Genomic DNA, 25347 nt, shown 5'->3' on the forward strand with positions numbered 1-25347 from the left:
ATAGAGATAACATTTCGACACATGGTGGGAACACACAAAACATTAGAAAGGGAAAATGACTTAGATGTAGAAGGGAGAGAAACAAAACCAGTATGTGAGATGGGAAGACCAGAACCGTTCCCTATCATAACTTCATCTGTACCATCATATGGTGTGTGAAGAGCAAGATTTGAAAGATCCGTGGTAACATGATGGGAGGCACCACTGTCTAGCAACCAGGAGGGTGCAACTGGTGAGGTGGCAGCAACATGAGCCTGTGGTTTTACCTCTTGTTTGCGTGTAGGACGAGGGGGAAACTGAATATTTGGGTACTGTCCACGAAAGACAGAACAATGAAAAAGAACATGACCTTGAACATTACACCACTGGCAGCGACCAAGAAAGGGTTTTGGAGCAGGCCGAGATGAATTGTTGGTGAAGCGGGGATATGAGGGTTGCCGAGTCTGAAAATTGCTTACTGGTCGAGTTTGAGTGGGATGAGCTGTAGCTGGAAACGTGTTAGGAGGAGTTGCACGGTGTAGAGCAAGTTCTTTGTTAATTAACTTTTCATGCAACTCTTCAAACGAGATGATGGAGTCACGTCCATTAACAGCATCAATAACAGATTGGTAATCAGAATCCAGACCATCAAGAATTTTGTCTGTGATATCTTCAGGTTCCATGGGTTTTCCTAAAAGGGCAAGTTCATCAACAACTCTCTTGATTTGGTGTATGTACTCGGTAATTGTGGAGCCGCCTTTGATGATATTCTTGAGTTGATCCTTGAGTTGCTTTATGTGACCACGGGTGGGGCGAGCATAAGTATTTGCTAGGATATTCCATGCCTCGTGAAAAGTTTGGGCACTCGAAATGAGAGGCCCGACAGCTGAGGACAAAGTACCAGCTATAGCGCCAAAAATGAGCTTATCTTGGCGTATCCAAGTGGAATAAGCAGGATTTGGAAGTACGCGATCTTGCACAGTGATAGTAGCAGTTGGGATGAGTTTACTGCCATCAATGAAATGTTTAAGATCATAGCCAATAAGAATGGCTTCAAGCTGAATTTTCCATGTGAGATAGTTGGAGGAAGTGAGTTTTTGAATGTTATGAAATGTAACCACAATTAGTGGTTGGCTAGGTTCAAGATGATTAGGAATGGTATTAGCACCTTCAACATTAGGTACCGGATTAACTGGAGTGGGGGAGACAGTAGGTTGAGTATTTGCATCATTAGCAGCCATGGAAAATAGAACTTAAGGTGAAGGGGAAAAAAAATATATAGTTTAGATCGAATAGCTCTTGATACCATGTGAATTGGTAAAGAAGTGATGAATTTACATTATTCAGAAGAGATATTTATACTACAAAGGTGAAACTAAAACTACTAAACTCAAAGTAACCACAACAATAAATACGAAACAAACTTAACAAACTAACAACAACCAAACACTATATTATCTCTTATCAAGAATCAGCTATATACCAGAAAGCAGTTCATTCGTGTCTACTCACCCTTTAAGAGCAAAGATAATTTCTTGTTATCCTTGCCAAAACAAAGAACCAAAGTTAGAGATGAAGCAAAACCAGATCAAATCAAGAACTACTGGAGAGAACCTGCAGGTTCCCATAAACTACTGGGCAGTTTTATTGAATCAGAGCTCAACAAAATTGGCACTTCCTCATTCTTCAGCCACCCAATGCCATCTGTATCCCCCTTCAAAACCATCAAAACTAAGAAATGGTGCGGGGAGATTAAAACCAAAGATAACAGACACTGTGAAGGGCAAGCTGATTCTTGCGGCAAAACTTCTCCAAGCAGGTGGCGTCGAAAAGGTGTTCAAGAACAACTTCAGTCCTGTTAGAGACGAAGAAAAGCTATTGAAGGCATCCCAATGTTATTTATCAACAACATCTGGTCCAATGCCTGGCCTACTCTTTGTTTCTACCCATAAACTTGCCTTCCTTAGTGATAGATCAATCAAGATCCCTTCTTCAACTGGAAAGTCCAAGAGAATGCATTATAAGGTATCAATCCCAATTGCAAAAATTAAGAGAGCAAATGAAAGTGAGAATTTGAAGAATCCATCAGAGAAGTACATACAAGTAATCACAGAAGATCATTTTGAGTTCTGGTTCATGTGGTTCCTACATCATCAAAGAACCTTGAAATATCTCCAAGATGCAATTTCTCAAGCTCAGTATCTTTAGAAATATTATTTTTATATAATATACTTGTAAATTGTGGACAAAGTTGTAGTAGATCGGAAATCAAAAGGCTGCTTATAAAATTAACTGATTTGTTTTTGAAGAAATTCTTGAAACTGTTTTATAATAATGAGAGTGTAATACCCACTATCTTGGAAATAAAAATATACATATGTTATTAAAATAGGTCAACAAGTCAAAGGTTATTAAAATTGATATTGGATGAATTTACTAAATTACCCCTCTTTACCCTTAAAGGTTAAGGAACCACTTTCGTCTTGAAAAAACATTTCATTTGAAAGAAAATAAGGGGAGCTAACTAGAGAGAGGTAGGGGAAGGAAAAACCTTGGAGCTTTGATCTCCATCTTCTTTAAGCTTAGATCTCAAAGCTATTGGAGTATTCTAGGGATTTTGACAAGGAGTATTTGGGCGAGCTTAATAGCTAAGATTTGGATTTTTTAGGTAAGTGGTTAACTGTTCTCTCCTATTTTGCGAAACTCATGTATAACCTATTTTGAAATCTCTACTATTTTGAATACTCATTTTAGGGTTAGTATGAGTTTAAAATATTTTGGGCTATGATATGTTTTTGGGTCTGAAAATACTGAGCTATGTATTCTGAAGCCTGGATTAAAATTGTTAAGCTGTATTTGGGATTGAATTTGTTTTTGGATCAGTCGGACTGTGTTTTAGACTGGAATATGATGGATTCTGGACGTAAGTTATCATTATGTGTATTGATGGTAGATTGGTTAAGGTGTTGCTGTGTAAGTGGATAGTTATGGGTTCGATTCTACCTGCTATTATTTTATGTGTTTGTTTTGTATATATTATGCTTACAAAATGGATTATTTATTTAAAGTAGGATTAAACCCTTGACCTCAAGTTTAACAATAACTTAAGTTCTTTCCAATAAGCTAGTTCAACTCTTTTGAAACTATTTTAGTGTAATAAACTATTATACGATTTTTTAAAGATCGAGTTATGTACTAAGAAAATTATCATTTGGGAAGGGTTTATACCTTGCATATTTCTTAGTTTGATAAATTTATTATCAATAATTGGAAATATTATGTATCTTGAGAAAATATGTAACTTGAAAAACTTGGTACAATAGACTATGTACTTGTTATGTGGTTTTTTTAAAGGAAAATGATTTTTGCTACATCGGGCTATTTGTTTATAAGAACTATTTTGAATGTTCGGTCAAACTCATGAGGCAACCTACCTTTTGTTGATTGTTTTGTTCGGTTTGGAACGTTCCTAATTGCTCATTCCGAATCGTCGAGCTTGACTCATTCCGAATCGTCGAGTCTTTTGAATTATTTGTTGAAACGTTCCATCCGGCTCATTCTGAATCGTCGAGTCTGACTCATTCCGAATCGTCGAGTCTTTTTGGACCATTATACCGATAATGGCATGTGCCACATAATATAATGGTGGTTGTAGGTTGCCAATGAGTCATATGTTAAGGTATGGTTTGTGCTTTTGAAAGTATTGTATTATGAAATATTGTTGATGCCCATGTAGCTAAAGTTTATAGTATGATGGAAGTATGTTATGATTTTAATATAATTTAAGGATTGAGTTTTGCATCTATTTATTACTCTAAAGTTTTTTTTTTTTTGTATTCTATTGGGGCTACTTGATCTGAGGTTGAGAGGAGTACCACTTAATGGGCATTAGCTCATTATTTGTATTTTTCTCATGTTTCAGAGTAGTTAAGGACATGTGAATAGCACGAGCACAAGTGGTGGGGTCTCGAAGGTGACTTTTGAAACTTGGAGACTTAGTCCTAGTTTTGGAGATTATCATGGATTTTTGTTTATTTAGACTTTCCCTTTGACCCTTGTATTTTTGGTAGACCATTGTGCTTGGTTTTGGTGCTTGTGATGCATTTTGGGTATACTACTCTTGATTGTAAATATCTAATAGTGGATTTGATGAGTTTTTGGGAAAAACAAGTCGATTATATTTTGTAATTTTGGGTTGTGGAATTATTGTATATTCAAGTGTTATTATGAAGATTCTGAGAGGTATGTATGGTTAGGCTTCGTATTGTTACAGGTCTTCACGTAACGATACGACCGGGTCATGTCCTAGAAGTGGGGCGTGACAGAGAGCCTCTATGATATACAGTTCAACATATAAAATGGGAGTTAATACCCAAAATCGTCCTCGACTATAGTGGTTTTTCTCAATTTCGTCCTAAACGACTTTGGTGACCTAATATCGTCCCAGACTTTTGTGTTTCGCTCAATTTAGTCCTCCATTTGTTATTCCGTCAAATTGGTGTTAAATAAAGGGACAATTCAATAATGTCAATATTGATCTCTCTTTACTTTCAACTTGTGAAGTGCGAAATTCTTCTTTCTTGTACGAATTACACCCAGAATTACTCCCGGACCTACAAATCAAATTTTATATTCGCAGTTTTAGGAGTAATTCTGGGAGTAATTCGTAAAAAAAAAAGGGATTTCGCAGTTCACATGTCTATGAGTAAAGAGATACCAATATTAAAATTACTGAATTGTCTATTTATTTAACACCAAATGGACAGAATAACAAATGAGAGACTAAATTGAGCAAAAATACAAAAGTCTGGGACTAAATTGAGCGAAACACAAAAGTCTGGGACGATATTAGGTCACCAAAGTCGTTTAGGACGAAATTGAGAAAAACCACTATAGTCGAGGACGATTTTGGGTATTAACTCTATAAAATGGTCTTTGTATATATAGTGGTACAAATATCTTTCTTTTTCCAATGTGTGACAAAGGCTATTTATAAGTCTTTCCAACTCAAATTTGTCTTTTTGAAAATCAATTTCTCATTCACCCATTGTCTGTTTTGAGCGTAAATATATCAATCTCTTTATCTCACTACGAAGAATTCGAATATACTTTGACCCGATCCAAATCGAAAATGGATTCCACATATATTTGTATCACAAAAATAGCCACTTATAATGCCATTTTTGCTATTTTTTCAACAAAAACTTGCCAAGTATCAACATTAAACCTATCTAATAATCCTGTGACATTAACACAAATGCACAATATAAAGTGATGAGACTCCCAAGTCAAAGTTTAATTTTAGCTGATGTAGTTCAGTTGTTTTAGTTGGATTTGTCTGTTTGTTCAGATTACAAGCTCGATCACCCATTTTTAAGAGATTTAGAGGAGGGTGATGTGGCATTTGACAAGATTATAACCATCTGATTGATATATTATAATCGGGCAACCGACCTGAGAGGACGGACCCGGGCCCCGAAGTTGAGCCCCGTGCTCGGCCCAAGGCACCTAGCTCAGTCATGCCGAGCTCGGGTCATGTTGAGCTCGGCCGCTTTGAGCTCGGCACCCCCGGATTCGATCCCGAATCGGGATGCGGTCAACACAGGAGATTCAACCACCCCCGGTTTAGGGGGATCGATTGGGGTCTATTTTATATAAATACCCCCTAGTTTGTCTCATTAGGACACACACTACACATTTTCTTACAAACTCTATCTACTTTGTCCTAATCTACCGTTGTAATAGTTCATTTATCGTTTTCTAATATAATATACGATCCTCGCGACCTTACGACATCATTTTACCTATTCATTTCCTATTTACGTTCATAATCGGGTTTAATAATTTGAGCTACCCCGAGTTAATTAAACCCATCATTCAATTATAGAAGAGGAGGCAATCAAGCTAGATTCCTTCAAGGTTGGTCAGCAACTACAGATAATTTAAATAAAAAGTAGGATAGAAAAGGAATGCCTAAAAGAAGCTAATCCAGATAGGTGATTCAAATGCATCTTGGTTAATGCCAATTAAGAATGTCGGGAAGCTCCTTCCCTGCTAAGTAACCTTCCATTTTCTCAAAGTCTCTTGCTTTTCTACCATAATGCAAATTAATTTTAAGGACATCTCCAACCAACATTACACCCAAACATCAAATTTCTCCACTAAATGTCATACCAAAAGAAATATTCTAAGCATATTCTTAAACTAAATTTTATTCATCTCCAACTTATTACACTAAAATAATTTAATTTCTCAATTATTAGTTCGAATTTATTTAGTTTAATATAATTTAGCTCGAAATTAATTAGTTTATTATTAAATATAACTTGTGATGTAAATATTAAAAACATTAAAAAAAATTTCATAACATTAATTATTTAAAAAATGAATTGAACAATATTTTTAAAGTTTTAGTTTATTCCACAAGAATAATATAGTATAAAACATCTAGTACATTTAATTATCGGAATTACTATATGGTCCCAACAAATTAAATGCTCAATCAATGCATTACAAAGTGCATAATGAGTTTCTTTATCTTTATTTTGTCTATGCCGAGCAAGAAATTCTTGAAATATAATATTCTCGTCTCTAGCTATATCAACTTCAGGAGCCGGTGCTTCTCTCCAACCTTGTATATCTGCTTGTTCATCGATCACGTTCATCCTCAATGGTCATATTGTGCATTATAATGCACGTTGACATTATATCATGCAATACACGTTTATTAAAAAAGTGCTGGTCCCTTGACTATTGCAAATCGTGATTGGAGAATTCCAAATGCATGTTCTACGTCTTTTCTGCACGATTATTTCATCATCGCAAATAACTTCTTTTTTATCCCTCGAGGTTCATAAATTGTTTGTACCATAGTGGACCATTTTCGATATATACCATCGGCTAAATAATATCCTATGTTGTACTCTTATCCTTGAATAACATAATGACAAGGATGTGCTATACTGTTTGTAAGATTTGCAAACAAATGAGATGCCTCAAACACATTAATGTCATTATTCGACCTGGGAAAACCAAAATGTGCATGCCAAATTCACAAATCATAATCAGCTACAGCTTCAAGAATAATAATCGGTTCTCTACTCCGCCTAGCATATTGTCCAGCCAAATCAGTTTGACAGTTTTTCCAGGTCTAGCGCATACAATCTAAACTCCCAAGCATCCTTGGAAACCACATTTTTCGCCAATTTGAAGCAACCTTGTAACATTGTTAACATTAGGTGCTCTTAGATATCGCTCCCCAAAGACCTCTATAATTGCTCGACAGAATCTCTTCAAACTTTCAATTGCAATTGATTCTCCAATCTGGATATATTCATCTGCTGGTATTCCATACGCCAAAATTTAAAACGCCGTTGTTACTTTTTGTAAAGTAGATAAGCCCAGTCTGCCGATTCTATCCTTCCGTTGCACAAAGTAGTTGACATGACCTTTAACAACATTGGCAATTCGTAGAAACAAATTTCGACTCATTCAAAATCGTCTACGAAACATTGCTTCAAAATATTTTGGATACTCTGAAAAATAGTCATTCCATAATCTTGGATATGTTTCTTCATGATCACGATGAATCACTCTATGACCAAAAGTCAAACCTCCATGCCTTGGTTGATTATCCATATTTTTCATGTAGGAAGCAATGGCAAGATTGTAGCTAGTATATGCATTGGTTAATAAGTGTGTTTGTGCTCGTATTGCACTTGCGAGATCAAACTCAATATCTAGTGATGATGATGATGAATTGATGACGATGATGAAGAGGATGAGGAGGATGATGGAGAAAATGACATATGACATTTACCCGTGTTGGAATTCATATTTGAATTCATATGTTTAGAGATAGATGCGAAAATGATAAGGGGATGAATGCTCAATAGGTTGGTAATGCAAGACATTTTTATAGGCATGATCAGAATTGTTTATAACCGTTAGATTAGATTACAAAGATCTCATCCGTTAATTGGTATGCATGGCATTTTTCACACATATTCCAATAAAAGATATCAAATATTTGAATAAATTAAACTTTTTTATCAGAATTGTATACAACCATTAGATTAGATCGTAAAGATCTCATCAATTAATTGGTATGCATGTATTTTTTTACACATTCCAATAAAAGATATCAAATCTTTGAATAAGCTTTATCAGAATCGTTTACAAATGCTAGATTAGATCGCAAAGATCTCATCCGTTAATTGGTATCCATGTATCTCTATAAATACTACAATTAGATTTTAGAAGTAATACCATCTCTCTTTTGAATCTCAAAATCTCTTTACATTTCTTTCAAGTTTAACACTCAATGAAATATGTCAAACCCCTCACGTTCGATCCGAACTACCTCATACTCAAATGAGGAAGATAAACTACTTTGTCATATATTTATGGATATTGCCCAAGATGCTAAAAAAGGCAATGTTGCTGTGCACCAGAATTGTGGAACACGTTGCACAAGAATATGGAGCGACACTGTTCACTTGCGAAAAAAATTTTGCCGTTTGCCGCAGGATATGCCGCTGGTTGGAGCTGCGAAAATTGGCAGGATGGTGAAATGGCAAGTTATTTTACGATTTTGCCCATACATTAGAGATGCTCTAAACACTGCGAACTCTTAACCTTTTTGCAAAAATAAAAATCATTTATGATAGTATTTGTTTATGGGTAGTAAATAAGTAGATAGAGAAACATATATGAGACCATCCTCAATAGTTGGATTTTTTTTTTTTCTAATTTTTATTGGCCCCAAGTCCCCAACATTTACTATCTCACTCTATCATAAAAACTCTTCTCTCTATTAGTTTTAAGTTTTTTTCTCAGTTTTTTGTGGACTTACCATTTTACTATCCTATATTTTAATTATTACTTTATTTATTTGAATTATAAATTTATAATTGTAATGAAAATTAATTAAAATAAACATAACTACAGTTAATTAAAATGATAATTATTAAATTAAAATTAAACTACTAATTGTTTAAAAATTAAAACCAATTACTTAAAAATTAAATTATAAAGCGGTTTAAAAAAATTAAAATGCATAAAAAATTAAAATACAAATATTTAAATTGTTTGTTGTTGTAATATTTAAATTAATTGACGTTGGGGTGATTCTCATTATAATATTTTTCAATGCTCTTCCAAAATTTTGGAGTTGTTTGGTCAGTGCCAACTGTTTTATCTTGTGAGATTGTTGTATGAGCGCGTGCCAACATCTTCTCCTCTTCAATGCTCTAAGTTTGTTGGCGACTACTTCCCGGTTTGGCCGGTAGTGGAATTATTATTACATCATTCTCGAATTGTGTGGAAAATGGCGATAATTGGGAAAATTGCATGCTACCCTGAAATTGGACACTTTGAATGTTGATCGGAAATTGTGAAGCTTGTACAATTTGAGAATTTTAATTTGGAAAATAGGTGCGAATTGCTGATATTGAAAATTAGGTGAAATTTGAGAATTTTAGGCTTGTGGGATAAATGTAAAATTTGGTGTGTAACGAAAATTTTGTGTAGATGGCTAGGAAGAAGAATAATTGAGTTGGCAAGTAGAAAAATTGGGTTGGTAAGAAGAAAAAGTTGGATTGGGAAGTAGAAAAGTTGGATTGGGAAGAAAAATTGGATTGGGAATTTTGATTACTTGAATTGCCTCTTTCCATTATGGTATGTAAAAGAAATTGTTTTGAGATGTATAAATTGAGAGCGTGATTTGAATGAATTGAGAGTATTATATGAATGAATTGAGAGTAAGATGAAAAGTGTTTAAAAATTAGTGAAGACATAGTATTTATATACGAAATAAAAATTTATCTTTTTTTAAATTTTTTTATTTGCTGTAAATGAAAATTAATTTCAGAGTGGCCCAGGTAGCTGCCACTCTGAAACTCCCTAGCGAGCGCGTTTGTTGCTGGGTTGGAAAGTGAGACGCAGTTGCGCGTCTTGTGTACTTTTTTTTTTTTTATTCTGAAAAACTAGTGCATTGCGGGAGAAAGATTTCTTCAAAAACCAAGCATTCCAATTGTGAAAAACTACTCCATCAGATTTTGTGCACATTTTTCACATGGGAATCCTTAGCACCTGATCCTGGACTTATATATAGATGGGTTGAAATGTTTTGAGCGGGAGGATGATGTGTTAATGTGCACTGACCTTAAAATGTAACATTCAGTCATAAAAAACATATGCTACTGACTCTATTACAATGTAGTATTGACTCGAACTCACAACCTTCCATATGGGAGTCCAACCCAGATGCCATTTGAGCACAAGGTGCTTGGCCAAAAACATTAATCTAAGATAAGGATTCTTAATTTGGATAATTGTCTTACAGCTTATAGCTTTACACATCCAAGAAACATAAACAAAAGGAGCAAGAGACAAGTAAAGTTTTTATGTGCTCACCTTAGCTTTAACATAGATAATAATTTCTCTCTATCATTATATTGTCAATAAAAAGAAAAGGATCGGAATACAAAGATGAGGCAAAATCAGATGTTCACAAGAATCAAGGGAATATATATGCTTCCACTATACTACTGGCCATGTTTATCAACTCAGCCAACAAGGAATTGGCTTATTATAAGGTGTTAATCCCAATTACCAAAAAAAAAAAAAAAAAAAAGGATATGATAAATGATGTTGGGTACTTTTCAAAATAACAAGCGCAAATGAAAGGTTCGGTCCGTGTGAGACATTAGCCCGGGATGCATGTCGAGGCCTCTGCGTGCAAGAAAGAGTATTTAAGTTATACAATTCAAACTCTTTTAGAAAGGGAATCGTATATATACTAGTGCAAACGCACTCCCGTTTTCAATGTGAGAAAAAAACTCTTTCAAAGTCTCTTCAGATCAACTCCATTTTTTTCAAGGAAAATACTTGGTGCATTCTCATTTTAAACTCCCAACTTGTACTCTCTCTCACATGTTCTTGATGTAGACACTTTTTTGTGGACCCACATGATGAAAATAATCAATCCTGGTATGCCACATCAGGGAGCTAGTATAAATGAGAGAGTAGAATTTTAGAAGTCTATGTAGTAGAACTCTTTTTCCAACTCAAATGAGTCTATTTTTGAGAATCAATTTATCATTCACACATTATCTGTTTTGAGTTTATTATATATTGAATTAAACTTCGAGACTCTTTGTCCCGATCTAAATCATAAGTTGACCCCACTCAAAACTATGTTTAAAAGTGGTCATTTACATGGCAAAATAACTAATTTTTTCAACAAATTAAATGAAAATGGGAATTTGAGCAGTCCATATCAAATGGTTAAATTGTATGAACATTAGTTACATTTCTGCATCAGCTTAACGCATTACTGGATATAATTGATATGATGCATGTAACTACATGCACTACCTAAACATTGAATATCTTCATTTGTGATTTATGGGATTTAAAAGCATTCAAATAAACTTGATTTGAATGATTTAGGAGTGTTTGGTAAATAGCTGCTAGCTTATTAGATTAGTGGATTTGACTTGTTGATAGCATTAGCTGATTGTAGAAATTAAAAATGTTTGGTAAATTAGTTGTTAGCTGATTACATACAAAATGACTTTTTCAAAAAGTTAATCAAAAAAGCTGCTTTGATTAGTACTATGAATTTTAACCTTTTTGGAGAAATAAGCTACGCTGTTACAAAAAGTTAATTAATTAAACATTTATATTGATTGTTTAACCAAGTCAAACAGTTAATAGTGGTCAAATAAGTCAAAATAACTGATAAGTTAACTATGTTACCAAACATGACAAATTATGATGTGCATCCGTGTGCACCATGCATGGTGCACACGGATGCAAAAAGGGCGTCGTTTTACTTAAATTAAAAAAAATCATTTTCGATTGCCGTTAGTTACGTAAACATATGTTCATAATTTTATAATTTCACATTCTGGATTTATAGTTATGAAATTATGGATGTGTGTACTTATGCAATTTTGGATTTATAGTTATGAAATTATGGATGTGTAATTATGCATGCAATTCTGAATGTATAGTTATGAAGTTATAATTTCACATTTTGAATGTATAGTTATGAAGTTATGGATGTGTAGTTATGCATGCAATTCTGAATGTATAGTTATGAAGTTATGGATGTGTAGTTATGAAATTCTAGATTTATAGTTATGAAGTTATGGATGTGTAGTTATGCAATTCTGAATGTATAGTTATGAGGTTATGGATGTGTAGTTATGCAATTCTGGATTTATAGTTATGAAGTTATGGATGTGTAGTTATGCAATTCTGGATTTATAGTTATGAAGTTATGGATGTGTAGTTATGCAATTCTGGATGTATGGTTATGAAGTTATGCATGTGTAGTTATGCAATTCTGGATTTATAGTTATGAAGTTATGGATGTGTAGTTATGCAATTCTGGATTTATAGTTATGAAGTTATGGATGTGTAGTTATGCAATTTTGGATGTATAGTTCTGAAGTTATGGATGTGTAGTTATGCAATTCTGAATTATTTATTTTTTTTTAAGTCGAACGTCAAAACGACGTCGTTTTTACAACCGTATACACCATGCATGGTGAACACGGTTGCACAGCATAACGCTCCATCAAACACGGCCTAAATCTGTTTTGTGAAAAGAAATAATGAAAGAAAGATGCAGCACATTTGGGAAGTTTCCTCAAACAGGGCCCAATAGATATTACAGATTTACAGGAACATGGCAGGTTACGAAAGAGTGCAACCGTCATGAAAGTTCTGTGATTTAGCCAAAATAGGTCCATCTAGTTTGTCCACCATTTTAACGTTCTGCCATCAGATCCAATTCTTTATTCACAAAATTGAAGTTTATGAATTCATGATTTGGTGAATTGAAAATAACATTCAACTGTCAACAACCTAGCCTCAGAACATTTTTCTTGACAGGGTTCGTGTGATTGGGATGTGGCTAGCCTAAAACTTACACCTTTACACATCATAATATGAGAAAATTAAAAGTTTAGATGATGGTGATGCAGATAAGCATTCAAACACCTGCTTTTTCACTACTTGTGAGTCACCTCACCTGCTAGCATGTGGGAACTTTCCGTTGCCCAATACAAGAAACACAGATTTTATTTCATAAATTGAAGATTGTAACTACATGTTAGGATCAAACGCTTATCACTATGCTGAAAAGTATAGCTAGTAGTGAATACGCAGGGGCGGAGCCACCTGTGTGTAGCAGGGGGCCTTGCCCCCCCCTCCCTTAACATTTTTTTTTTTAAATTAGTACTCCTGTATTGAGCAGCAGCGCCGCAGCAGGGGCCTTGGTGGCTTGCCCCCCCCCCAAAACGGTAGGTTGATATTTTTTTCTATATATTACTTGTATAAGGGGATGGGAGCCTAACACACAGGGTTTAACCACAAAGCCATATTGACAAATCCAATCACAACCTTTGACTCAGATGTATTTAGAAAATGAAAAATATGAGGGTTTCCAATAATCTTGTAGTCGAACATTCTTTAAACTATTTAGCCCAAATACTCACTACTGCTTTCAATTACATTTTTTTTTATTTGTAATTGAGATTCAAAAAAAAAATGATTGATATATACAAATAGATCAAAACACATATTGTCCTTGATTTTGAATGCAAGTAGTTTTTGAACAAAGAGATCTACAAATTGTGTAAGATATTAATGTAGGTTGATTATTTCTAATATTTGAAAATGACAGTTTGAACTCTAAGATCATCAATTGTGCACACTTTGATTTTGAATAATAAACAGTGTTGTAAAAAGAAATGATGATTCGAAAAGAAAATGCATATAATCTAAATATCATATCCACATATCTATAAGGTGTTATATTTTATAGTGTCTGTTGGCCTATCAACTCCTAACCGGTGAACTTGCAGGTCATATACTCAAAGAGATAGAATAAACATAAAGATGTAGGAACCAAGAGAGTAGAGAGAGAAGGTGCTTTTTCTTTATTCATGTCTTCACCTTACATTCTTACGCACAATACATGACAATATATAGATATATAATACAAAAGTCATAATGATGGTATTAATAAACCTTGATACGGAGCTGGAACTGCTAACTTGGATGAATGTGCTAACTATGGATAAGGAGATGATGGCGGAAATAAACCGATTGTCTATCACCCTTCAATTCGAATTAGCAAGAGCAATGTCTCCTTGCATAATATGGATCCCAAACATTCATGATCGGGATGTGAATGAGTCAAATTACATCCCTCGGTCTATTAGTAAACCATCTCTCCAGGGATTGTGAAAGATGTTCTCGACTCATATTCCCCAAATTCAATACGTGCATTAAGTTATGAAGGATTCTTATTCCACAACAACGAAAGTACTTTTTCTCTCTCAAATTGTGATTGGCCCCCGCACCAACAAATCCTGGCTCCGCCCCTGTGAATACGCAACTTTATTTTATCATATTGCCACATATTTTAATTTCAAGATATTAGGTGATAGACTTAGTCCTTTATCCCAACAATCCCCCACTTAACGGGTAATAAATTTGATCTTTACCGATCTCTGCCCAACAGTACTTGCATCACATGCAAGCTATCATCTACCTGTTAAGACCAGCCACCACCCAACTACTTTTTGACACAGGGACTAGCATGATTTCTGACTCAACATGTAATGCTAATGGTATCTTTTCTAAAAGGGTTTAGTCATCTTCTGACTTTTTTGTCTCATGATGACATAAATCTGACTCACCATACTGAAACTTCAGATTCACCAACTCCCTATAAATACACATTATTTGTGAAAGAATCACTTATCCCAGAAACCAGCTCATTCAAGTCTACATACTCACCCTTTAGCAAAGATAATTTCTTGTTATCCTTGCCAATACAAATTAAAGAAGAAAATTTTGTCAGAGATGAAGCAAAATCAGACAATCAAATCAAGAATTGAGAGCCAGGTTCCAATAAACTGGGCAGTTTTATTGAATCAGAGCTCAAGAAAATGGGCTCTTCCTGATTCTGCCACCCAATGCCATCTGTCTCTCTCTTCAAAGCCATCAAAAACAAGAAATGGTAAGACTACTACCTCCTTAAAGATAACCGACAGTGTGAAGGGCAAGCTGATACTAGGGGCAAAGCTTCTCCGAGCGGGTGGCTTTCAAAAGATGTTCAAGAACAACTTCAGTGCTAGAGAAGGTGAAAAACTTTTGAAGGTTTCTCAATGTTGTTTATCAACAACAGCTGGTCCATTGGCTGGCCTACTTTTTGTTTCTACTGAGAAGGTTGGTTTTCTTAGTGAGAGATCAATCAGAGTCCCTTCTTCTAGTGGGAAGTCAAAGAGAGTGCATTATAAGGTGTTAATCCCAATGGCTAAAATTAAAAGAGCAAATGAAAGTAAGAATTTGAAGAATCCATCAGAGAAGTATGTGCAAGTAGTGACAGAAGACCATTTTGAGTTTTGGTTTATGTGGTTCCAACAACATCAAAGAACCTTGAAATATCTGCAGGATGCAATTTCTCAATCGGCTCAGTTTTCATAGAAATACCCATTATGATGAAGCATAAAAATATATATTCCTTGTAAAATGTAGAGATCAAAATTAAAGCCTGTATAAATGATTTGACAAATTTATATTGTTGAAGCAGTTCTTGAAATTTGTTAAGCATCCACATTAAACCTCTCCAAATATTAGAGGATGAGAATCTATCCGAAGTCAAAATTTGATTTTTAACTTGATGTAGTTTTGATGTGGTTTGGTTAGGACAAGATTAAACCATGACTTGAAGAAAAGGCAATAAAGCTGGCTGCCTTCAAGGTTGGTCTGCCTCCAAAAATAAATAAATAAAAAGAAAGATAGAAAATTAATTCCTAAAAGGATCGGAGCTAATCCAGATAACCAATCCATATTCATTGGTTATGTGAATTAAGAATGTGGGGAAGCTCCTTCCCTGTTAAGTATCCTTCCATTTTCTCAAACCATCTTGCTTTACTACCTAAAGGAAAATTAATTAATTAATTAAAAAATGCAAATTCTTAACCTTTTTACAATGGGAAAATGACACTTTTTCCTCCTGAATTATATGTATATAGCACATTTTTCACTTGAATTATTCATGTAAGCATATTAGCCCCTCCAATTGTTTTAAGGGTAAATATGTCTATTTAACATTTCAGGGGAAAAAACTGTCACTTGAATACTTCAGGGGGAAAAAATTGCTATAAGTATATAACTCAGAAGAAAAAGTGTCATTTTCCCTTTTACAAACAAAATGTTTTAGAACAGTGGTAAACAAATGGATTGAGTAAAATGGTTTTACTTGGTAAAAACTTGTGCGGTAGCACTTCATAGATCCTTGTTCGTAAAATCGGTATAAAAATGTAGTACTTATACTAGAATGAGTTAATTACTGAAATGGTCCCTTGACTATAACAAAATTACTAATTTGGTTCTTGACTATTGTTTTGACCAATTAAGTCCCTCAACTTTAAAAATTTTAACCAATTTGGTTCTCCGTTTGTTTTTGACGTTAAACATCCATTAACTTGGGACCAAATTGATAATTTTGCTATAGTCAAGGGACCATTTCAGTAATTAACTTTAGGGGTGGACAATTCGGTTCGGTTTTCCCGAAGAAACCTTCTTCGTCTCCAGCCATGGAGACGAAGAAACTCTTTGTCTCCGGCCGTGGAAACGAAGAAACCGGTAGTTTATCTAGTATGGAAGTTGACAGTGAAAAGAATTTCAAATTTAAATCATGGATTATGATTTAAGTTGGTATGATTCTTCAGTTTAGAAGAAACATGAAAAGTTAAAAGCTTTAAATAAAAAATGGTTTCTTCTCCAAAGTGAATGATATTCTTGAATGGATGAGGTTTATCAGTATATGATTTCTCCAAAGTAGATGGTATTCTAAATGGATGAGGTTTAATTTTTTATTTAAGGAATCCCTCACTGTTAATGAGTTCAACATTGTGATTGAAATTCTTGGTTATAGAATTTACAAGAAATAAATATTTATTGACTGGGAACCTCTAAAGGGGATTCCGGTATAATCAAACAAATATTTTATTTTCACAAGTTCATTGATTGAATATTAAAATTCTATCGCGTTTTGATGTCAGTTGGATATCTAATTAGGAAGATTATTTCACAATTAGTGGAAGGGTTTATCTGCTTGCTTGGAGGAGGTGTTTTTTCCTGGGCTTCTAAAAAGCAAAATTGCATTTCATATTCAACTTTGGCATCTGAATTTATTGCATTGGCTTCGGCATGCAAGAAAGTTGATTGGCTAAGGAATTTAAGTATTGAGATTCCGGTTTGGCCAAAACCAATGTCACAAGTTTTGGTGCACTGTGACGGCGCTACTACACTAGTCAAAGCATATAGCAATGGTTATAATGGCAAGTGAAGACACATAGACTTGTGACATAGCTATGTGCGGGAGCTCCTAAGTAATAGTGTTGTAGCACTGGACTTGGTACAGTCCCGGTTTTAACGGATCCGTTTGCAAAAGTCTTTGCAAGGGACATGGTTCTAAAGACATCGGAAGGGATATGGAAAGCCTAATTATTTAATTGCAAGTGAAGAAAAGTTCAACTCACATCTAAGTTATTACGTTAGGCCTTGAGTTCAATGTAGATGAGTACTTCATTTTGTAATTGCAAGCATCAAAAGTTTAAATTAAAATTTGTATCCCAAGGAAAAGTGATGTTTAGTTCTAGCATTATATTGAAGTAGGGATGAGTTTATTCTTAACTGATCTTTTGAAAAAATGCAAGATGCAATGCATGAGTTAAAAGATTAGCCTCTGTGAGCATGAAGTGTGGCCGCTTCAAACAAGTTTGGGCTCTACTTGGTACGTGCTCATTAATGGATACGGACACATGGCCATAATAGTGTCAAGTTACGGTGAGTTGTAATGACTGTAAAACTTGTGTGTGTTATATCTACGTTTCTCCAAAGAGACTGCGTGATTCAAGGTTCGTCCATCACTACAATCCGAATTAATGTAACACATATAACACTATGTGAAAGTTCAATCTCTAAGACACTTTCATTTATGCATGAGTTTTGGATTTATCTTGGTACATTATTAATTTTACTATATAAATGGAGGAGGAATGTTGGAAATTTATATAGTAATGGAGATTTAATGTTTCAGATGGACTACCATGAAATCTTAAATAATATTTGGAGTTGTGGAGTTATAAATATTATTTTAGTTTGGTAGAAAGTAAATTGGGAAATATGTTTTGGAATTAAAGTTTAATGATTCGTTGGTATTACTGAATTGTTGAATTGTTTTGGTGCACGATTCGTGTGAATGGTTTCGGCGGAAGGTTTTTAACGAATTCATTATTTGGCGAAAGTTGATGGCTCTTTCTCAATTCGTTGGTTAACGAAATAAGAAGTGTACTTTCGGCTTTGTTACTGCATGCGTGGAAGTTGGAGTATATGTTAATATATATATGCAATAAAATTGTTGTACACTAAGATATTTCACAAGCTTACAATTCTGCAGGAAATTCTTAAACAAAGCAACTTGGGAATTTTATTCATCTTCTTGTATCCAATAAGATTAAATCTTGAACCTTGTTACTTTTATAGATGGAGATTTAAACCTTATAGGAAAGTGATTACACGCATGAAGATATTAAATGATCCAGTTTTTGTTTCCTGTTGTCTTTTATATTTTTGTTGTATCTCAAATGTATTACAGAATACAATGCAAGCACTTTTTCCAACGGCCTAAAGGGTGAGTAGATACGAATGAACTGCTTTCTGGTATATAGCTGATTGTTGTATAAGTAAAATGTATATATAGGTTAAGTAGTATGCAGTTGGTGGATCTTAAGCTTCAGTTGGATGAGTCAGATTTTGGTCATCATGAGCCAAAAAGTTTAAAAGCTAGAATAAGAGAAATATAGGGTTTTCATTTGTTTTTAATTTCTATTTCAAAATCATATTGGGATGATGATATGGTGACTCATGTTCTCTATGCTGATTGCATGCAAGTTGGGTGGCTTTCTGATCTCACATATTTTTGCCCTTCAACAAATGAAATCTTTGTTCCATGTAATGCTACTCACGTCTCAAGTTGCATCAAATGAAATCTTTGAATTCTTATCTGATCATCACCAATCTTTGCATCATCAAAACATCACTTTTATCATGTTTGATGTGTAAAGGCAGAAATTTTTTATCTCACATCAACTTGCCTGGCCTGTCTAGAAAAAGTTTTGAGGCTGCCAGTTGGCTAGATCAGTTTTTTTTTTTTGGAGGGGGGGGGGGACACTATAACAAAAACAAGATATATTACAATGATATTTTTATTTTTATTTTTTTACATTTTACTGCTATTTTCAAGGATAGTATATACTATATAGTAATTTCAACATTGGCGGTTGCAAAGAAAAATGTTTGCCAGAGTCTAAGTTCCTAAAATACATCTAATAACATCATCAAAATCTATATAACAATTATTCCTAACAATATATACAATTTGAATTTGTATCATATATGAAGGCATTTGTTACGTACTCAAATTTAGTACGCAACTGAAGAAACCTTTCGAGCAGGCTTCTGGCTCCTAACCGTATTCGAGTCACGGCAAACTCCAATTTCACACTTCGAGCGTATGTGGGCTCCAAGAAGAATAGACTAGAATAGTAGAATAACAATATATTTCCTCTGAATGGTTCCCTGTATTCATATACAATGGACCTATTTATACTAAATTACTAACACATATAATAATTAAGTTACTACAATTATTCTAACTATACAAGGTAATAATATATTCTAATATACATAATTTCCTTATACTAATATTTAGTCAATTATCCTCTAATTACATATATTCATTCCTTGTAGACCATCCCCTAATTAAACCACCAATTATTTCTTTCCTTTGTTGCGTATCACTCTCCACCCCTTCAAAAAACACCTTGTCCTCAAGGTGTAGAGAGGAATAGAATAAACACATATTTGTTGAAGCAGTCCATGCAACTTTGGATGGGGGCTAGTTGGCAAAATAAATTGAAATGGTTCACGAGCTTGATCGTGACACATAAATGGTCTCCTCCCCTTTTGACTTGCACCGTCTAAAAATATCTCTTGCTCTCCAATGTTGAATTCCAAGTCTAAGGTAGTAGGACTCACAAGTCTTGTCTCAAGATAATCCTCAATAGACTCTAAGTTGTTGAAATTGTGAATGTTGCTTTCATCATGAGTGGTTGGGAGATCTATTGCTATTGATGATTCTTTAGACTCTGGGTTACTTGGTTCTTCTTGAGAAATTGGATTAGAATAATTAGGAGTGTGGCATTCCAAAGTATCATCTTGGTCCGTCTGTAATTCTCCACACACAGCCATCAACAACTCCAAATTAGGATATTTAATGTCTAAGACACAACAGTTATCGTAAATATTTTGGCCATGAAGAGCTTGTTTGGCCATGAATGCATCTAAGACAGAATCAAACCATACCAAAGCTTGGAAAGTGTAACTTTCATCCTTCAAAATATGAATATATTGTACAGATCCTTTTGTAGAAAAGATCGAATACAATACAAAATCATCAATTGAATACCATACATGGTGTACAGAAACCAATAAGCACCGGTGAGTAATATTTTCCATAAAAAATAATTCTCTACTTTTTTTTTTTTGTATTTTTTTCTTTTCTCTCGTTTTTTTTTTTTTTTTTTTTTTTGAGATCTTTTTTTTTTTTTTTTTTTTTTTTGAATTTTCAAAGGGGTGCTATAAAAAATGAGATAAAAACAAAAAATAAAATAAAATAACAAAAGGATATGAAATACTCTCACCAATACTCTCAATGAAAGCACCAATGTTACGTACTCAAATTTAGTACGCAACTGAAGAAACCTTTCGAGCAGGCTTCTGGCTCCTAACCGTATTCGAGTCACGGCAAACTCCAATTTCACACTTCGAGCGTATGTGGGCTCCAAGAAGAATAGACTAGAATAGTAGAATAACAATATATTTCCTCTGAATGGTTCCCTGTATTCATATACAATGGACCTATTTATACTAAATTACTAACACATATAATAATTAAGTTACTACAATTATTCTAACTATACAAGGTAATAATATATTCTAATATACATAATTTCCTTATACTAATATTTAGTCAATTATCCTCTAATTACATATATTCATTCCTTGTAGACCATCCCCTAATTAAACCACCAATTATTTCTTTCCTTTGTTGCGTATCAGCATTCTCATATGCAGAGGTGTAAGTCAAATGTCAAAATGAGGTCCGAAAGGTTGAGGAGATTAAGATCGAAGTGGTCGACCCTATCATAGAATTCTGTTTAATCCAAAAAATTAAATTAAAGGTCCAAATCAGAGAACTGAGTCGACTGGCGGCCTCAAATCTTTTTGTAGACAAGCTAAGGTTGATGTGATTTGGAAGGGTGGTCAAATTTGTGTCTTTAGACATCCTCAAATATGAGAAAAGTAGAGTGAATTGCTGATAAGCATTCACATCCTCAAAAACAACTGACCCGACTGGCGGCCTCTCAACTTTTTATAGACAAGTCATGCTGGGAATCGAACCTGAATTTTTTTTTTTTTAAAGGGGAGACGCGCGTTTTTAATAAAACGACGTCATTTTTGCATCTGTATGCACCATGCATGGTGCATACGGATGCACAGCATAATTTGCCGCGTTGTCAACATCATGGGAAGGCGGCCTCCGTCAACCTCCGAGGTCCAAATCTGAACCTCTCAAGAGATATCGAAATTTAATTTGGACCTTGAGAGTCATTGTTGTCTTCTTCACAACTATGGTTGTCATTAAAAAACATTTAAAATTGTTTAATGATAGTCATGGTTGTTACGAAAACAGAACGTTATGCTATGAGCACGTGCCCACCTTGCAAGGTGGACACGATTTCATATCCATAATTTTTATATTGTAGATTCATAATTTCTATATTGTAGATTCATAAAATTTATATTTTAGATTCATAATTTTTAAATTGTAGATTCATAAAATTTATACTTTAGATTCATAATTTTTAAACTGTAGATTCATAATTTCTATACACTAGATTCATAATTTCTATACTTCGATTCATAATATCTGTACTGTAGATTCATAATTTATGTATTGTAAATTCCTAATTTCTAAACTGTATAGTTATCAAATTATGCACATATAGTTCTCTGATTTGTGAAAATAGAGTTCAACAATTAGAATCTAAAATATAAATTTTATGAATTTACAGTATAGAAATTATGGATATGGGACTGTGCCCACCTGATCAACATAATTTGCCTACGAAGACAGTTGCCGACCTGTCCAACTAGGCAACTAGTGGTTGTTGTTTATTGTTTAATTTTTTTTTTTTTAAATTGTAGCATTTGTATCCACATCAGCAAAAAATGTTAACCACCTAAGTATAGAATGTCCATGTGTCAGTCAAATCAACAGTAACATGCTGAACAGGTCACAATAAGCTTAATAGCACCTTTTTTTTTAACAGTTTAAGAGGCTTAGATTGATTTATTTATTTTTTTTCAGCTAGGGACTTAGTTATTGCACTATTATCTCAACTTAAGGGTTTATTTGACAAATTTTCCTACAAAATATGTTACTTAAAATGATATTTGTTTTGATAATAATAAACTAATGTTCAAATAGTTAAAATAACATGAATTAGTGTATCAATATATGAAACATCAATATATCTTTATCTGGATATAATTGATATGATGCACATAGCTACATGAGTTTTATGGGATTTATAACCTTCAAAGAAACTTGAATTTCCTTAAGATCAGATCGAGTGAGATCTCTCAAGCTCAATAGCCTGCAAAATTTTCCAATATATTTACAAATAATATATATATAGTTTATTAGAAAGCTACAGCCCCAGTAGACATTACAACATCATGAAATCCCATTTTATATATCCAAATTAAAACAGGTCCAGTTTGTCGGCCATGATAATAAAGTTGTGCAATCAGAAATGTTTGATCACAGATTTGAAATTTATGAATTCAAGATTTGGGGATAGACATTCACCTCAAAAGTAACATTCAACCCAGCCGGCTGGCCTCACAACATTTTTCCATGTGTAACTTGTGCCTTTACACATCAAATATGAGAAAAGTAAAGTTTTGATGATGGATGGTGGTGATAAATGCAGGTTGTTTTGGCGGGACTCAAACTCGTGACCTGGCTCTTATACGTACCGCTTGTTAGATAATTAAGAGTTTACCACTATGTCAAAAGTAACAGTTAATAGCGAATGTCTAACTTTAATTTTTTATACTGCCACACATCTTCAAGACGCTGAGTGCTGGGCTTAACCCTTTAATTAAGCTTTTTATCCCACAGATAAGCATTCAAACATACATCTGCTTCTTCAAAACATGTGAGCAGCATGTGGGAAGTTTCCCTTAGCTTGCCCATACAAAGAAACAAAGCTTTGGTTTCATGAAGATCAGATCGTAGTAGGTTCCATCAGAAAGCACTAAATATGGCACCAAAAAAGTTGCACTAACAATACACATGCAACCTATCAGCATAAAGATTAAAGGCTGACTCAACATATCATTATATCTCCTCCTACTTATTTAGACTACATTTTTTTTTTTTACATTTTTTAGGGTGTACCTAGGTATCCACCGTTGGACACAATAACTAATTCCCTCGCCCAGCTCAATTATTATAGGTACTTCTTTCGAATGGGACAACTGCCTTGGAGATTTAAGAATGCTCCATACTCAAAGTCAAGGATGGAACCTTTGACTTTTGATTAAGGATGAATGAGTATTTTCCAATCCACTCGGCTACCCCAGGTTTTATTTAGACTACATTTTGACTCAGGGAACAATATGATTTAAAAGTTTAATTTACAACTAAAATGCTATCATCTTATCATATCTTTAATTTCTAAAAGGATTTAGAATGTCATCTTTTAATATTTTCGGCTCATGATGACCTAAATCTGACTCACCCGGCCTACTCAACTTCCGTATAAATAATACATATTTACATAACAATCAGTACAGTTGAAATACAAGCAAGCAGCTCATTCCAAGCAGATAGATAATTTCTTGTTCTAATTGCTTATAGAAATTAAAGAAGAAAAGTCAAGAGATGAAGCAAAACCAAATGAAATCAAGAATAGGAGAGGAATTGGTTGCTATATACTACTGGGCAATTGTATTGAATCAGAGAAAGAAAATGGGCTCTTCCTCATTCTGCCACCCAATGCCATCTCTCCCCTTCTTCAAAACTAAGAAATGGTAAGATTACTTCTTTAAAAAATCTTTTCTTCATTTAAAAAAAAAAAAAAAAAAAAAACTAGAAAGATGGCTGAGTGATAAAGTTTGTGAAAATGCAGGTAAAGGGAATTCTGCAGTTATTAGCAAGATGAACAAAAGTGGAGAAAGGGTGGACTCTTTTGCAAAAGGCATCAGAGAGCATGGTTAGTATATATATATATATATATATATATATATATATATATATATATATATATTCAATCAAACTAACTTAACACTAGCTGCAAGAAACTATATATTATAAATTATTAATAATTAGTTGATTTCTATGGTCCAGTGAGACTAAGGTCTAAGATAACAGACACTGTGAAAGGCAAGCTGATCCTTGGGGCAAAACTTCTCCAAGCAGGTGGCGTCGAAAAAGTGTTCAAGAAGAACTTCAGTGCTGTTAGAGACGGCGAAAAGCTGTTGAAGGCATCTCAATGTTATTTATCAACAACATCTGGTCCAATGCCTGGCTTACTCTTTGTTTCTACACACAAACTTGCCTTCCTTAGTGAGAGATCAATCAAAATTCCTTCTTCAACCGGAAAGTCCAAGAGAATGCATTATAAGGTATCAATCCCAATTGCAAAAATTAAGAGAGCAAATGAAAGTGAGAATTTGAAGAATCCATCAGAGAAGTACATACAAGTAGTCACAGAAGACCATTTTGAGTTCTGGTTTATGGGGTTCCTATATCATCAAAGAACCTTGATATGTCTCCAGGATGCAATTTCTCAAGCTCAATAGCCTTAGAATATCCATTATATATGATCAGGAACAAGTTGTATTCTTTCATTATAGAATGTAAACAAATTAAAGTTGTAGAACCCAAAAATCTGTATATATATTTTGTTGGAAAAATTAGCTTAAAATGGCATAAAATGGCATATTAAGTGGCTATTTTGTGGTACAATTATCTGTGGGGTCCACTTCCGATTTGGGTCGGGTCAGAGTGGATTCGGATTCTTCGTAGTAAGACGAAGAGATTGATATATTGTACGCTCAAAACGGATAATGGGTGAATGAGATATTGATTCTCAAAGTAGACCCATTTAAGTTGGGAAATGAAGGGAAAATGTAGGA

General features: G+C 34.1%; 3 protein-coding genes across 5 annotated transcripts; all 3 read left to right on the top strand.

The window, feature by feature from the left end:
• Positions 1-1448: 1448 nt before the first annotated feature.
• Positions 1449-15604, top strand: LOC109162601 (GEM-like protein 7). The gene is made up of 2 exons (XM_019311281.1): positions 1449-2188; positions 15506-15604. Exon 1 carries the CDS (start codon positions 1552-1554, stop codon positions 2185-2187), a length of 636 nt encoding a protein of 211 aa, XP_019166826.1. The 5' UTR covers positions 1449-1551; the 3' UTR covers position 2188; positions 15506-15604.
• LOC109162602 (GEM-like protein 4) lies at positions 14769-15604 on the top strand. Its single transcript, XM_019311282.1, has one exon. It carries the CDS (start codon positions 14866-14868, stop codon positions 15487-15489), a length of 624 nt encoding a protein of 207 aa, XP_019166827.1. The 5' UTR covers positions 14769-14865; the 3' UTR covers positions 15490-15604.
• Positions 15605-24037: 8433 nt separating this feature from the next.
• LOC109162762 (GEM-like protein 4) lies at positions 24038-25107 on the top strand. 3 transcript variants are annotated; one of them, XM_019311443.1, is made up of 3 exons: positions 24038-24245; positions 24368-24422; positions 24557-25107. In XM_019311443.1, the coding sequence occupies exons 2-3, from the start codon at positions 24368-24370 to the stop codon at positions 25009-25011; spliced, it is 510 nt and encodes a 169-aa protein (XP_019166988.1). In that variant the 5' UTR covers positions 24038-24245; the 3' UTR covers positions 25012-25107. The 3 variants fall into 3 exon arrangements, with proteins under 3 accessions (XP_019166988.1, XP_019166991.1, XP_019166990.1); XM_019311446.1 differs by having other exon boundaries at positions 24038-24242; positions 24365-24422; XM_019311445.1 differs by having other exon boundaries at positions 24038-24240; positions 24339-24422.
• The last annotated feature ends 240 nt before the right edge of the window (positions 25108-25347 follow it).

This window comes from Ipomoea nil, unplaced genomic scaffold (assembly GCF_001879475.1).
Source record: "Ipomoea nil cultivar Tokyo-kokei standard unplaced genomic scaffold, Asagao_1.1 scaffold2957, whole genome shotgun sequence".
NCBI classification, from domain to species: domain Eukaryota; kingdom Viridiplantae; phylum Streptophyta; class Magnoliopsida; order Solanales; family Convolvulaceae; genus Ipomoea; species Ipomoea nil.

Excerpts from the sequence above, each read along its gene's own strand:
- LOC109162601 (XM_019311281.1), top strand. The coding sequence starts at position 1,552 with ATGAAGCAAAACCAGATCAAATCAAGAACTACTGGAGAGAACCTGCAG.
- LOC109162602 (XM_019311282.1), top strand. The coding sequence starts at position 14,866 with ATGAAGCAAAATCAGACAATCAAATCAAGAATTGAGAGCCAGGTTCCA.
- LOC109162762 (XM_019311443.1), top strand. The coding sequence starts at position 24,368 with ATGAACAAAAGTGGAGAAAGGGTGGACTCTTTTGCAAAAGGCATCAGA. Across the intron at positions 24,423-24,556 it reads AAAAGGCATCAGAGAGCATG|TGAGACTAAGGTCTAAGATA; the intron begins GTTAGTATATAT and ends TCTATGGTCCAG.